This window comes from Salvelinus alpinus, chromosome 3, assembly GCF_045679555.1.
Source record: "Salvelinus alpinus chromosome 3, SLU_Salpinus.1, whole genome shotgun sequence".
Lineage (NCBI taxonomy): Eukaryota > Metazoa > Chordata > Actinopteri > Salmoniformes > Salmonidae > Salvelinus > Salvelinus alpinus.
In genome coordinates this window covers 50,127,156-50,139,849 of record NC_092088.1, presented here as the reverse complement: position 1 = coordinate 50,139,849, position 12,694 = coordinate 50,127,156, and the positions used below count along the sequence as shown (strand labels likewise).

General features: G+C 39.7%; 1 protein-coding gene across 2 annotated transcripts in view; it reads left to right on the top strand.

The window, feature by feature from the left end:
* Nucleotides 1-12,694, top strand: part of LOC139570886 (cGMP-dependent protein kinase 1-like) — a 166,708-nt gene that overhangs the window by 135,696 nt on the left and 18,318 nt on the right. For both annotated transcript variants that reach the window (XM_071393184.1, XM_071393183.1), the window contains exons 6-7: nt 4,010-4,087; nt 5,040-5,134. In XM_071393184.1, the coding sequence (XP_071249285.1) occupies nt 4,010-4,087; nt 5,040-5,134 (173 nt within the window). The remainder of the gene's footprint in view (nt 1-4,009; nt 4,088-5,039; nt 5,135-12,694) is intronic.

Here is a 12,694-nt window from a genome sequence, read left to right as displayed (position 1 = left end):
ATGGTTCCCAGGTACTTAAAACTCCCCACTCTCTATGGCTGTTCACCCCCCAGGACTAGGTGGATCACTGGGTCTGCCTTCCTCCAGAAATCAATGAGCATAAATTGTCTTTTGTTGATGTTGAGTATGAGGTAGATGTTATTGCACCAGACATGAACCCTGTTTACTTCTGTTTGAAAATGCAGTGTATCAGGGCCTCCCGAGTGGCGCAGAGGTCTAAGGCACTGCATTGCAGTGCTTGAGGTGTCACTACAGACCCGAGTTCGATCCCAGACTGTGTCACAGCCAGCCGTTACCGGGAGACCCATGAGGCGGTGCACAATTGGCCCAGCATCATCTGGGTTAGGGGAGGGTTTGGGATTTCCTTGTCCCATCACACTCTAGCAACTCCTTGTGGCAGGCCGGGTGCCTGCATGCTGACACATTGGTGCGGCTGGCTTATGGGTTAAGCGAGCAGTGTGTCAAGAAGCAGTGCGGCTTGGGTTGTGTTTCGGAGGAAGCATGACTCTCGACCTTCGCCTCTCCTGAGTCTGTAGGGGAGTTGCAGCGATGGGACAAGACTGTAACTACCAATTGGATATAATGAAATTGGGGAGAAAAAAGGGGTAAAAGTACACCCCAAAAATATGCATTGTGTGTCATAACACGGCACTAGCCATATCCACCCGCCCACCGCCTAGTGCTGCCTCTCAGGGACCTTGTTGCATTACTCTCTATGCACTCTTCACGGTACTACTGGACTGTTATTGCTTTGCAAAGTCTGATTAAGTACATTATTCAGTTGTACATGTCTACCTCGGTAACCTCATTGCTGCTATCCCAGTATTTCAGTTGCATGCCTCCTTGCACTTTCAATTTGCACATTTATACTTGCCATTTGCCTTCATTGCACATGTATACATCCCACTTAATAATATACATTGTACTTAAATGTATCTCTGGTAAATTTTTTGTACTCTTTTATATGCACTTCTGGTCTAATGCTAACTGCATTTCGTTGTACTGTACTTGTTCAATGACAATAAAGTTTAATCTAATCTAATAATGCAACAACACATACAATTGAAATGGAATTCAAATTCTTGAAAGAGTCATTTAAATTCTTGAAGGATTCTCTTTGTTCAAATACTTCAGATCATCACTTCTTCGTCAGAGTGATTTTTATACCTGTTCTCTGGCTTTATCTGTATTGCTCATATTATCACAAACAAATTACCAGGGTAGTGAAATGATGACAGCTTCAGCTGTAAGCTAGCAAGGAAAGCAACCGGTATCTTCTTGCAGTGTAAAGTGTTCTAGCCTGTAATGGAGATTGTTTTGCAAACAGTAATTAACAGCTGCAACATTTCAACATGCCATGTTGTGTTATTCAAGTGTGTTAACTTCTGTGCAGCATGAGTGGTGAGCTAACATGATGCAGCCCAGACTCCCAGTGAGTGAAGTGTTTCCTCAGGACAGGCTTGAGCTAGCAATGAGTAAGTGGGGCAGGCATGGTGCGCTCGTGCTATAAGGGGACATCAGATGCGCTGATAGGCAGACTTGATCCTCTCTCAATCAGTAGACAACGTGAGACACATTTTTTTATAGAAGTTCCGAAAGTAAAAAAAAATACTAGTACCGAACCGTTTTTCATGTTCTAGTATAAAAAAAGTACCAAAGTGTTGGTATATCGTGCAACGCTAGTTCATTTTAGCTATAATGTTTTGGTAACACTTTATTCGGATAGTCCATCTGTAGATGCTTTAGTAGCATTTCAACTAACTATCTACTAACCCTAGCTCTAACATTAACCCTTATCCTAACCCTAAACTTAATCCTTACCCTAGCATTAACCCTAACCTTAACCCTTACCATAACCCTTATTCTAAACCTAACCCTAACTCTAAAATGTAACCTCAGTAAGCAGTTGCTTATCAACATATCATTTGTTGATAGTATGACCATCTGTAGAGCATCTTTGAGCAATCTTTTTTAGCATGCTAATCCTAGTAAAAAGACTTTAAAGTACTATCTGTACTTTACTATGTATATGTTGGACAACTTTTACTTTTACTTCACTATCTTCCTAAAGAAAATACTGTACTTTTTACTCCATACATTTTACCTGACACTCAAAAGTACTAGTTACCTTTTGAGTACGTAGCGGGACCAAAAAATGGTCCAATTCACACACTTATCAAGAGAACATCCCTGGTCATCTCTACTGCCTCTGATCTGGCGGAATCACTAAACACAAATTATTTGTTTGTACATTATATCGGAGTGTTGGAGTGTGCCGCTGGCTATCCATATATAGAAATAATACAAAAATGGTGCCGTATGGTTTGCTTAATATAAGGAATTTTTAATTAGTTATACTTTTACTTTTACAATTGATACTTAAGTATGTTTTAGCAATTACATTTACTTTTGATACTTAAGTATATTTAAAACCAAATACTTAAAACTTTTACTCAAGTAGTATTTTACTTGGTGACTTTTCTATTAAGGTATCTTTACCTTTACTCAAGTATGACAATTGGGTACTACAGTGGTAAAATAAAACAATGGACTAAAAAAGAACAGACCATCCGACCAACGTTTGGGACATACACTGACTGTCAAACACAATCAAAAACAACGATAATAACATGTTAACAACATGTTTGTGAGCGCCCCTCTGCGTCAGTCAATACTCTTTTGTGTTCACCATAGTCCTGTCAATCAGGTGCGGTCATCTCTCTCTCTCTCTCTCTCTCTCTCTCTCTCTCTCTCTCTCTCTCTCTCTCTCTCTCTCTCTCTCTCTCTCTCTCTCTCTCTCTCTCTCTCTCTCTCTCTCTCTCTCTCTCTCTCTCTCTCTCTCTCTCTCTCTCTCTCTCTCTCTCTCTCTCTGACTCTCTCTCGTTCCTCTCTCTCTCTCGTTCCACTCTGACTCTCTCTCTCGTTCCACTCTGACTCTCTCTCTCGTTCCACTCTGACTCTCTCTCTCGTTCCACTCTGACTCCCTCATACAGATAACATACATAGTCACTGCCATGGACTAAAGTACATAAAATTTTATAATTTGAAAGAGGAAATACACAAGGGTATTGTGTATTTTGTGACTGAGGAAAATGTCTCTATTTTCTTGTGTAAATCAAAACAAATCAAATTTTATTAGACACATGTGTCAAGTGTCAGTTGTGCAGAGGTGAGGACGGAGTCAGGCGCAGGACACAGAACTGAGTAAAATAACGTACTTTACTCTGAAAAAATAAACAGCCAATAAATCCACGCAGGGGTAACAAACCCTAACACAAAAGACTAACACAAAACCAGGAACAATCACGCACAAAGATAATGAGAACCAGAGGGTTAAATAGGGAAATAATAATAACGTAATGGGAACCAGGTGTGTACAATCAAGACATAACAAATGGAAACAGAGACGTGGATCGGTGGCAGCTAGAAAGCCGGTGACGACGGCTGCCGAACGCCGCCCGAACAAGGAGAGGCACCGACTTTGGCGGAAGTCGTGACAATCTGGTAAATGGTGTCACCATAGTCAAGGACTGGCAGGAAAGTTGACTGTACAATCTGCTTCCTGCTATTTCTAAGAAAGAAGCCCTCTATAAATTGTTGCTTTTTAACTAGCACATCCGTATGTTTCTTAAACATTAAATCTTTGTCAATCCAATTGCCCAGATATTTATAGACAGGAACCCGATCGATGGGAGAACCATCCAATTAATAAATATATAGTCCATCTGAAACATTTTGGTGAGAATTAGAATTAGAGAACAATGTATTTAGTGTTGCCCGCAAGTACAAGTTTTAAACCAACCGAGAGTTTCTGTAAGGCAACAAGATCAGATTGAAGCTCTAACATAACTAAGATCCAATCCAGAGGAAAAACATTTTCACCAAGGCAAGGTGTCCAAAGTGTCTCACCCATGGGGCGATAGGGTGTATTAGACATAGGGAGTTGAGAGAGGTGTCTCGGTGACTCATCCTTCTCATTTCTCTTCCCCTCTCTCCTCTTTCATTACAGACACACTATGAGGATGGAGAGTACATCATAAGACAGGGAGCCACAGGAGACACCTTCTTTATCATCAGTAAGGGAATGGTGAGACCATCATCATCCTCATTGTTATCATTGTCATTATTATTAAGACCATCTTTAATGAAAAACATGGATTGTCACTGCTACAATCTTCATCATCATTAACATAATTAGAAAGCAAATCATCAGACACCATAATATTGATCAACCAGTCAGGTGTTGTGTGGTCTGGTGCAGTACTGAAAGTGGTTAGAGATGGTGGTAGAGATCCAGAGCTCTCAGCCAGACATGTCACCTTCTGTCCCAGCCAAGGAGCCAAATAAGGTCAACAACTCACCCTATTCAAATTATCAAGATGTACTGTATCTGTCTGTCTCAACTAGTAGAACAAACATCTCTCTCTCTCTCTCCCCCCATTATCCTTCCCTGTCCACATTTGTCTATGCTTCTCTCTCTCAATCCCTCTGTTTCTTTTCTTGGCTCTTCCTTTCCCCTTCTGTCCTCCAGATCATATTACAAGTTGAATTATCGCTCTGTCCTTTAGATTTATTCAGAGTGATTATGTATTTCTGGAGGACGTGATGTCATACCTGAATACAACAGGCTAATGAATAAAGATAGAAGCCTTAATTAAGCCAAACGACCTTCTATATCTTTACTGCTGGACATCCATTGCTCAGTTGTCAGCTAGCTAATGACCTGGTCAGTGGCTCCTCACAGACCATAGCACCAAGATGTCCATATAAAATGTAGAAGGATTTAGCATGCACAGAGATGTCCATCATCCCTGCTCTACATCAGCCTCACTCTGATGTTTAATAATGCAGTGATTAGTGAGCCGTACAGTTACAGAAATGTACATTACAGACGGCTTTTATGTACAGTGTAGCGCACGGCTTATCACAGTACAGTGATGGCTGAGATTGAGTCTGTCCCATAGGTTCCTTCTCTCAGAATGTGTGATTGCTCACTCCCCCTCATGGATTTAAACTGGTACCCCCACCCCTGTGTCCAGGTGAATATGACCAGGGAAGACAACTCCAACGGGGATCCTGTCTACCTCCGCAGCATGGGGAAAGGAGACTGGTTTGGAGAGAAGGCCCTGCAGGGGTAAGACTGATAAACCCTCTACCCGCACCTCTCTCTCCCTCTCCTTGCCCTCCTCTCTTCTCTATCTTTCTCTTTACCTCCCTCCCTCTCTTTCCTTAATCTATCTTTCTTTCTCTCTCTACCTCTACCCTCTGTCGTTCCCTTTCATCCTCTTTCCCTCTTCCCCTTTCTCCTTGACAGCTGCTCTGTGGCAATGAATGCTAAGAGATGTATTATTTCAGAATTGTGACTAGAATGCATGTTGTGTGCATTCTCCGCATTAACCACATGCATCTCATGGATCTCCCTCCTGACACAATGTGAAGTGCCTTGAGAACCAAATCTATTGGCACCCTTGCACTATTGGCACCCTCTGTTTTTTTTAGAATGTTCTGTTTTTTCTTTTCAAAACTAGTTGAATGGCATTTTTACTCTAGGAACATGTAACATACCACAGGTAAGTTAAATGAGAATCATTGCCTGCAACCAAATTTTTCTTGATCCTGTAGAGTTGTAAACACCAAAAGTGTTCAATTTAATCTTATTTTAGAATAAATAAATAGTGAAATAGTGAATAGCAAAGAAAATTGCACCGACTCTTTTGCACTGCTGCTATGCACACTCACTGGACTCTACCCACACACTCAAACATCCTACACTGACACTCCAACACACACACACACACACACACACACACACACACACACACACACACACACACACACACACACACACACACACACACACACACACACACACACACACACACACACACACACATGCTCACAAACACAAAACTTTGCCTTAATGACAGCTTTGCAGACTCTTGGAATTTTCTCAACCAGCTTCATGAAGTAGTCACCTGGATGCGTTTGAGCCAGTCATTTGTTTTGTGACCAAGTCCATATTATGGCAAGAATAGCTCAAATAAGGAAAGGGAAACGACAATCCATCATTACTTTAAGACATGAAGATCAGTCAATCCCAAAAATTTCAAGAACTTTAAATGTTTCTCAAAGTGCAGTCACAAAAACCATCAAGCGCTATGATGAAACAGGCTCTCATGAGGACCGCCACAGAAAATGAAGACCCAGAGTTACCTCTGCTGCAGAGGATAAGTTTATTAGAGTTTACCAGCTTCAGAAATAGGCAATTAACTACACCTCAGATTGCAGCCCAAATAAATGTTTCACAGAGTTCAAGTAACAGACACATCTCAACATCAACTGTTCAGAGGAGACTGTGTGAAACCAATACTAAAGAACACCAATAATAAGAAGAGACTTGCTTGGGCCAAGAAACATGAGCAATGGACATGAGACTGATGGAAATCTGTCCTTTGTTCTGATGAGTCCAAATTTGAGATTTTTGGTGCCAACCGTTGTGTCTTTGTGAGAAGCAGAGTAGGTGAACGGATGATCTCCACGTGTGTGGTTCCCACCGTGATGCATGGAGGAGGAGGAGTGATGGTGTGGGGGTGCTTAGCTGGTGACACCGTCTGTGTTTCATTTAGAATTCAAGGCACACTTGACTAACATGGCTACCACAGCATTCTGCAGCGATATGCCATCCCATATGGTTTGCGCTTAGGGGGACTATCATTTGTTTTTCAACAGCACAATGACCCAAAACACACCTCCAGTCTGTGTAAGGGCTATTTGACCAAGAAGGAGAGTGCTGAGTGCTGCATCAGATGTCCTGGCCTCCACAGTCACCCAACCTCAACCCAATTGAGATGTTTGGGATGAGTTGGAACACAGGCTGAAGGAAAAGCAGCCAACAAGTGCTCAACATATGTGGGAACTCCTTCATGACTGTTGGAAAAGCATTCCAGGTGACTACCTCATCAAGCTGGTTGAGAGAATGTCAAGAGTGTGCAAAGCTGTCATCAAGTCAAAGGGTGGCTACTTTGAAGATTCTGAAATCTAAATTATATTTTGATTTGTTGTAACGGCCGTTGTAAGGAGGAGACCAAGGTGCAGCGTGGTATACGTACATTCTTCTTTATTCTAAGAATGAACACTGAACAAAACTAACAAAATAACAAAACGAACCATGAAGCTATACAAATGAGTGCTGAACAGGCAACTACACATAGACAAGAACCCAAGAACACAAAAGGGAAAATGGCTACCTAAATATGATCCCCAATCAGAGACAACGATAAACAGCTGCCTCTGATTGGGAACCATATCAGGCCACCATAAACCTACACATCACCTAGACCTACATAACCTACGCTTACAAAAACCCTAGACAATACCAAACTAGCCTACCCACCCTAGTCACACCCTGACCTAACCAAAATAATTAAGAAAACATAGATAACTAAGGTGAGGGCGTGACATTTGTTTAACTCTTTTTTGGTTACTGCATGATTCATATGTGTTATTTCATAGTTTTGATGTCTTTACTATTATTCTACAATGTATAAAATAGTCAAAGTATAGAAAAACCCAGGAATGAGTAGTTGTGTCCAAACTTTTGACTGGTATTGTATATTTGACCTTACTGCTATTAGCCCATACAAATGCATTTAATAGTAGATTCACTACATGGAACAACAGAGAGTCCCCCAAAAAAATCTAAACGAAGTTTGTTCTGTAGTGTGTGTCCTATATCTGAGAGATATTAGAAAGATTGTGGTTGTTAATTTCTTTACTATCAAATTAGGAGAGACAAACTTATCACACAAGTCAGAGTTATACTTTAAAAAAAAATGTATTAACCTATCAACCTTTCTAGGACACACGTTCCGCTAGCGGAACCCCCCCACAACATTCCGCTGAAAAGGCAGCGCGGGAAATGAAAAAATATTTTTTAGAAATACAGTATGTAGCTTTCACACATTAACAAGTCCAATACAGCAAATGAAAGATAAACATCTTGTTAATCTACCCATCGTGTCCGATTTAAAAAATGCTTTACAGCGAAAACACAACATATGATTATGTTAGATCACCACCAAGTTCAAAAAACACACAGCCATTTTCCCAGCCAAAGATAGGAATCACAAAAACAGAAATAGAGATAAAATTAATCACTAACCTTTGATGATCTTCATCAGATGACACTCATAGGACATCATGTTACACAATACATGTATTTTTTGTTCGATAATGTGCATATTTATATCCAAAAATCTTAGTTTACATTGGCGCCATGTTCAGAAATGCCTCCAAAATATCCGGAGAAATTGCAGAGAGCCACATCTAATAACAGAAATACTCATCATACACTTTGATGAAAGATACATGTTTTACATAGAATTAAAGATACACTTGTTCTTAATGCAACTGCTGTGTCAGATTAAAAAAAAAAAATTACGGAAAAAGAACACCATTCAATAATCTGAGACGGCGCTCAGATAAAAACAACACTTCTCCGCCATGTTGGAGTCAACAGAAATACGAAATTACATCATAAATATTCCCTTACCTTTGATAATCTTCATCAGAATGCACTCCCAGGAATCCTAGTTCGACAATAAATTGTTGTTTTGTTCGATAATGTAAATTATTTATGTCCAAGTAGCTACTTTTGCTAGCGCGTTTGTACACATATCCAAACGCTCGTGCAAGTCACGCATAACGTCGGATGAAAACTTAAAAAAGTTATATCACAGGTCGAATAAACTTGTCAAACTAAGTAGAGAATCAATCTTCAGGATGTTGTTATCATATATATCCAAGGAAGGAATGCTCCGGTATCGAAGGAATGCTCCGGAGGAACGTTATTGGATATATCATATATATCCAATAACGTTCCAACCGGAGCATTCCTTCGTGTCTGTATAAGTTATGGAACGCAAGGCGATATCATGTGGAATGCACGTGACCAGGAACTGGCAATCTGCCAGACCACTTACTCATTCCACTCTCATCCGGCCCCACAACACAGTATAAACTTCATTCAACGTTCTACCGACTGTTGACATCTAGTGGAAGTCGTAGGAAGTGTAAACAAATCCATATCTTCCTGGGATTTGAATAGGCGATGAGTTGAAAAACAACCAGCCTCAGAATTTCCACTTCCTATTTGGAAGTTTGCTGCCATATGAGTTCTGTTATACTCACAGACATAATTCAAACAGTTTTAGAAACTTCAGAGTGTTTTCTATCCAATAGTAATAACAATATGCATATATTAGCATCTGGGACAGAGTAGGAGGCAGTTCACTATGGGCACGCAATTAATCCAAAGTGAAAATGCTGCCCCCTATCCCTAAAAAGTTAATAAGGGAGCAGGTCACTACAACACACACATATAAAGTGAATCGATTGAGTGCTCTATGATAATGATGGCTGGTTGACAAATCACCCTCAGATGATTTGTTGAGAGCCCTGAGACAAAGGTACAAAGGTCTTTTATATCCAAGATACTCCCCCTTCAGTCTTCATGACAAACAACAGATGTATGGAATGGGTCCCAAGGTTAAGATTTGTATGAAAGATAGACAGTATCTGCTGTAAAAACTGTTCTCATTGTGTAGAGACCAGGGTCTGGGCCCCGGATTCATCTCTCCCTGGTACCGTATAGAACAGAAACATTAACTCATGCTATGGAATGCGGTCTCTTTAGTTTTATCACCCAAAGACATAATAAATGTTCTGTCAGTGTTAAATCTCGCAGAGGCCCATCCTCAGTAGAACATACACAGATGTGTGTTCTAACAACCCTTTATTCTGTTGCATGAAACAACCACTTGATTCAATAACAGTATTATAACATAATCTTGTAGTTTCTCTCACATTCCGCCATTTTGAGAGTCCTCTCAACTTAAAAGGAAATTACAAGATTTAAGAACATGAATTCACCTGTAGAAAATACATACATTCTTCATAAAACAAGAAGCATAAAAGCAATAATTCCTTGCATGGGTTCCTGCACCTGACCGGCTGCTATAGCACTGTCTCAGCCTCCTCCCAAGAAACTTAGCACTGTCTCTCATTTCAACCTCCAACACATATTCTAAGCATTCTACCAATTTGTCTGGGGAGGTCATGATAAACAGTCACCTGCACAAGCCCATGAAGGAAAACAAAAGATGCATATAGTGTATATGATTCAAGGCAATATCTTCATAGATGGTGAAATCAAATATTTAATGCATAATGCAGTGCATTCCACAATGGAGTTTAAAACCTTTCTAGCCCCGGCGTTCCGCTAGCGGAACTCCTCCCACATTCCACTGAAAAGGCAGAGCGCGAAATTCCAAAAATATTTTTTTGAAATATTTAACTTTCACACATTAACAAGTCCAATACAGCAAATGAAAGATACACATCTTGTGAATCCAGTCAACATGTCCGATTTTTAAAATGTTTTACAGCGAAAACACCACATATATTTATGTTAGCTCACCACCAAATACAAAAAAGGACAGACATTTTTCACAGCACAGGTAGCATGCACGAAACCAACCAAACTAACCAAGAACCAACCAAACTAACCAAGAAACAACTTCATCAGATGACAGTCCTATAACATGTTACACAATAAATCTATGTTTTGTTCGAAAAATGTGCATATTTGAGGTATAAATCAGTTTTACATTGCTGCTACCATCACAGCTACCGTCAGAAATAGCACCGAAGCAGCCAGAGTAATTATAGAGACCAACGTGAAATACCTAAATACTCATCATAAAACATTTCTGAAAAATACATGGTGTACAGCAAATTAAAGACAAACATCTTGTGAATCCAGCCAATATTTCCGATTTTTTAAGTGTTTTACAGCGAAAACACAATATAGCATTATATTAGCTTACTACAATAGCCTACCACACAACCGCATTCATTCATCAAGGCACGTTAGCGATAGCAATAGGCACGTTAGCGTTAGCGAATAAACCAGCAAAAGATATTAATTTTCACTAACCTTCATAAACCTTCCTCAGATGACAGTCCTATAACATCAGGTTATACATACACTTATGTTTTGTTCGAAAATGTGCATATTTAGAGCTGAAATCAGTGGTTATACAGTTTGCTAACGTAGCATCTTTTTCCCAGAATGTGCGGATATTTCTATTAGACTCTCACCTATTCTGACCAAATAGCTATTCATAAACATTACAAAAAAATACATGTTGTATAGGAAATGATAGATACACTAGTTCTTAATGCAATCGCAGTGTTAGAATTCTAAAAATATCTTCATTACGACATAAGGCTTATGTTATAGCGAGAGAGTGGCCAAAACCTGGGCGCAAAACTACTAGTACACAGTTCGACAGATATATGAAATAGCATCACAAAATGGGTCCTACTTTTGGTGATCTTCCATCAGAATGTTGTACAAGGGGTCCTTTGTCCAGAACAGTTGTTGTTTGGATTTAGAACATCGTTTTTCCCTCTTGAATTAGCAAGCACACTGGCCAAGTGGCGCAAGGCTCTCCATCGTCAACAAACACAGAAAACACAACACGCCTAACGTCCCGAAAAATGTTCAATAATCTAATAAAACTATATTGAAAAAACATACTTTACGATGATATTGTGACATGTATCAAATAAAATCAAAGCCGGAGATAGTAGTCGCCTATAACGACAGCTTTTCAGAAGGCAATTCCAGGTCCATCTTCGCGCTTTCCAGAAAACAGGAAATGGATGACTCGTCGTGCCAAGAGGATTTATTCCACCTCAGACCAAGATAAACACTTCATTTCTTCTCTCACTTCCTCTTGACATCTAGGGGAAGGTGTATGACGTGCATGTATACTCATACGTATCATGCCCATTTATAGGCAGGCCCTTGAACAGAGCATCATTTTCAGACTTTCCACTTCCTGGTCAGAAAGTGTGCTGCCAAATGAGTTCTGTTTTACTCACAGACAAAATTCAAACGGTTTTAGAAACTAGAGAGTGTTTTCTATCCAATAGTAATAATAATATGCATATTGTACGAGCAAGAATTGAGTATTAGGCCGTTTAAATTGGGCACGATTTTCCCCCAAAGTGATAACAGCGCCCTTTGTCCTCAACAGGTTTTAATAAAAATAAAAAAGCTTTAGTTATCTATTACACTCCAATGGATCAGCATGGAAATAACTATTTCCATCCCATAAACTAAAATTAGCATATCTTGTTGGACAAATCCAGGTAGTGACTCCTGGTTTAAGTAAAATGGATTCTATTGGTGCCTAATGAACATGACCCAAGACAAGCATCATGATTCTACTATTTACAAGTCAATGCCTATAGATCAAATAGATTAGGATCAGTTTCACTCTCCGGATCAGAGTTTACCCTCTCTATTCACCAAGGCATGCTGAGAATAGTGTCAACATCTTTATTTCCAACAGCAATCAAAACAATCAATCCATAATACATGAATTGCTTCACTCGTATAGTTATTAACATACTAAACTCAAATCAATCCTTCAGTTTCATTCAGTGTACAAATCATAATCCACATCCAATTAATTATCCTACCAAAATTTAGAATGACATTGCTCAGTGATAGGTCCAATCACTCAAAACCCTCAAAACCCTCAATTTAACACACATCGACATTTGCCGAATGTACATTTATATTCACATACAGTATAATTATCCTATAATTCCAGTATTAACT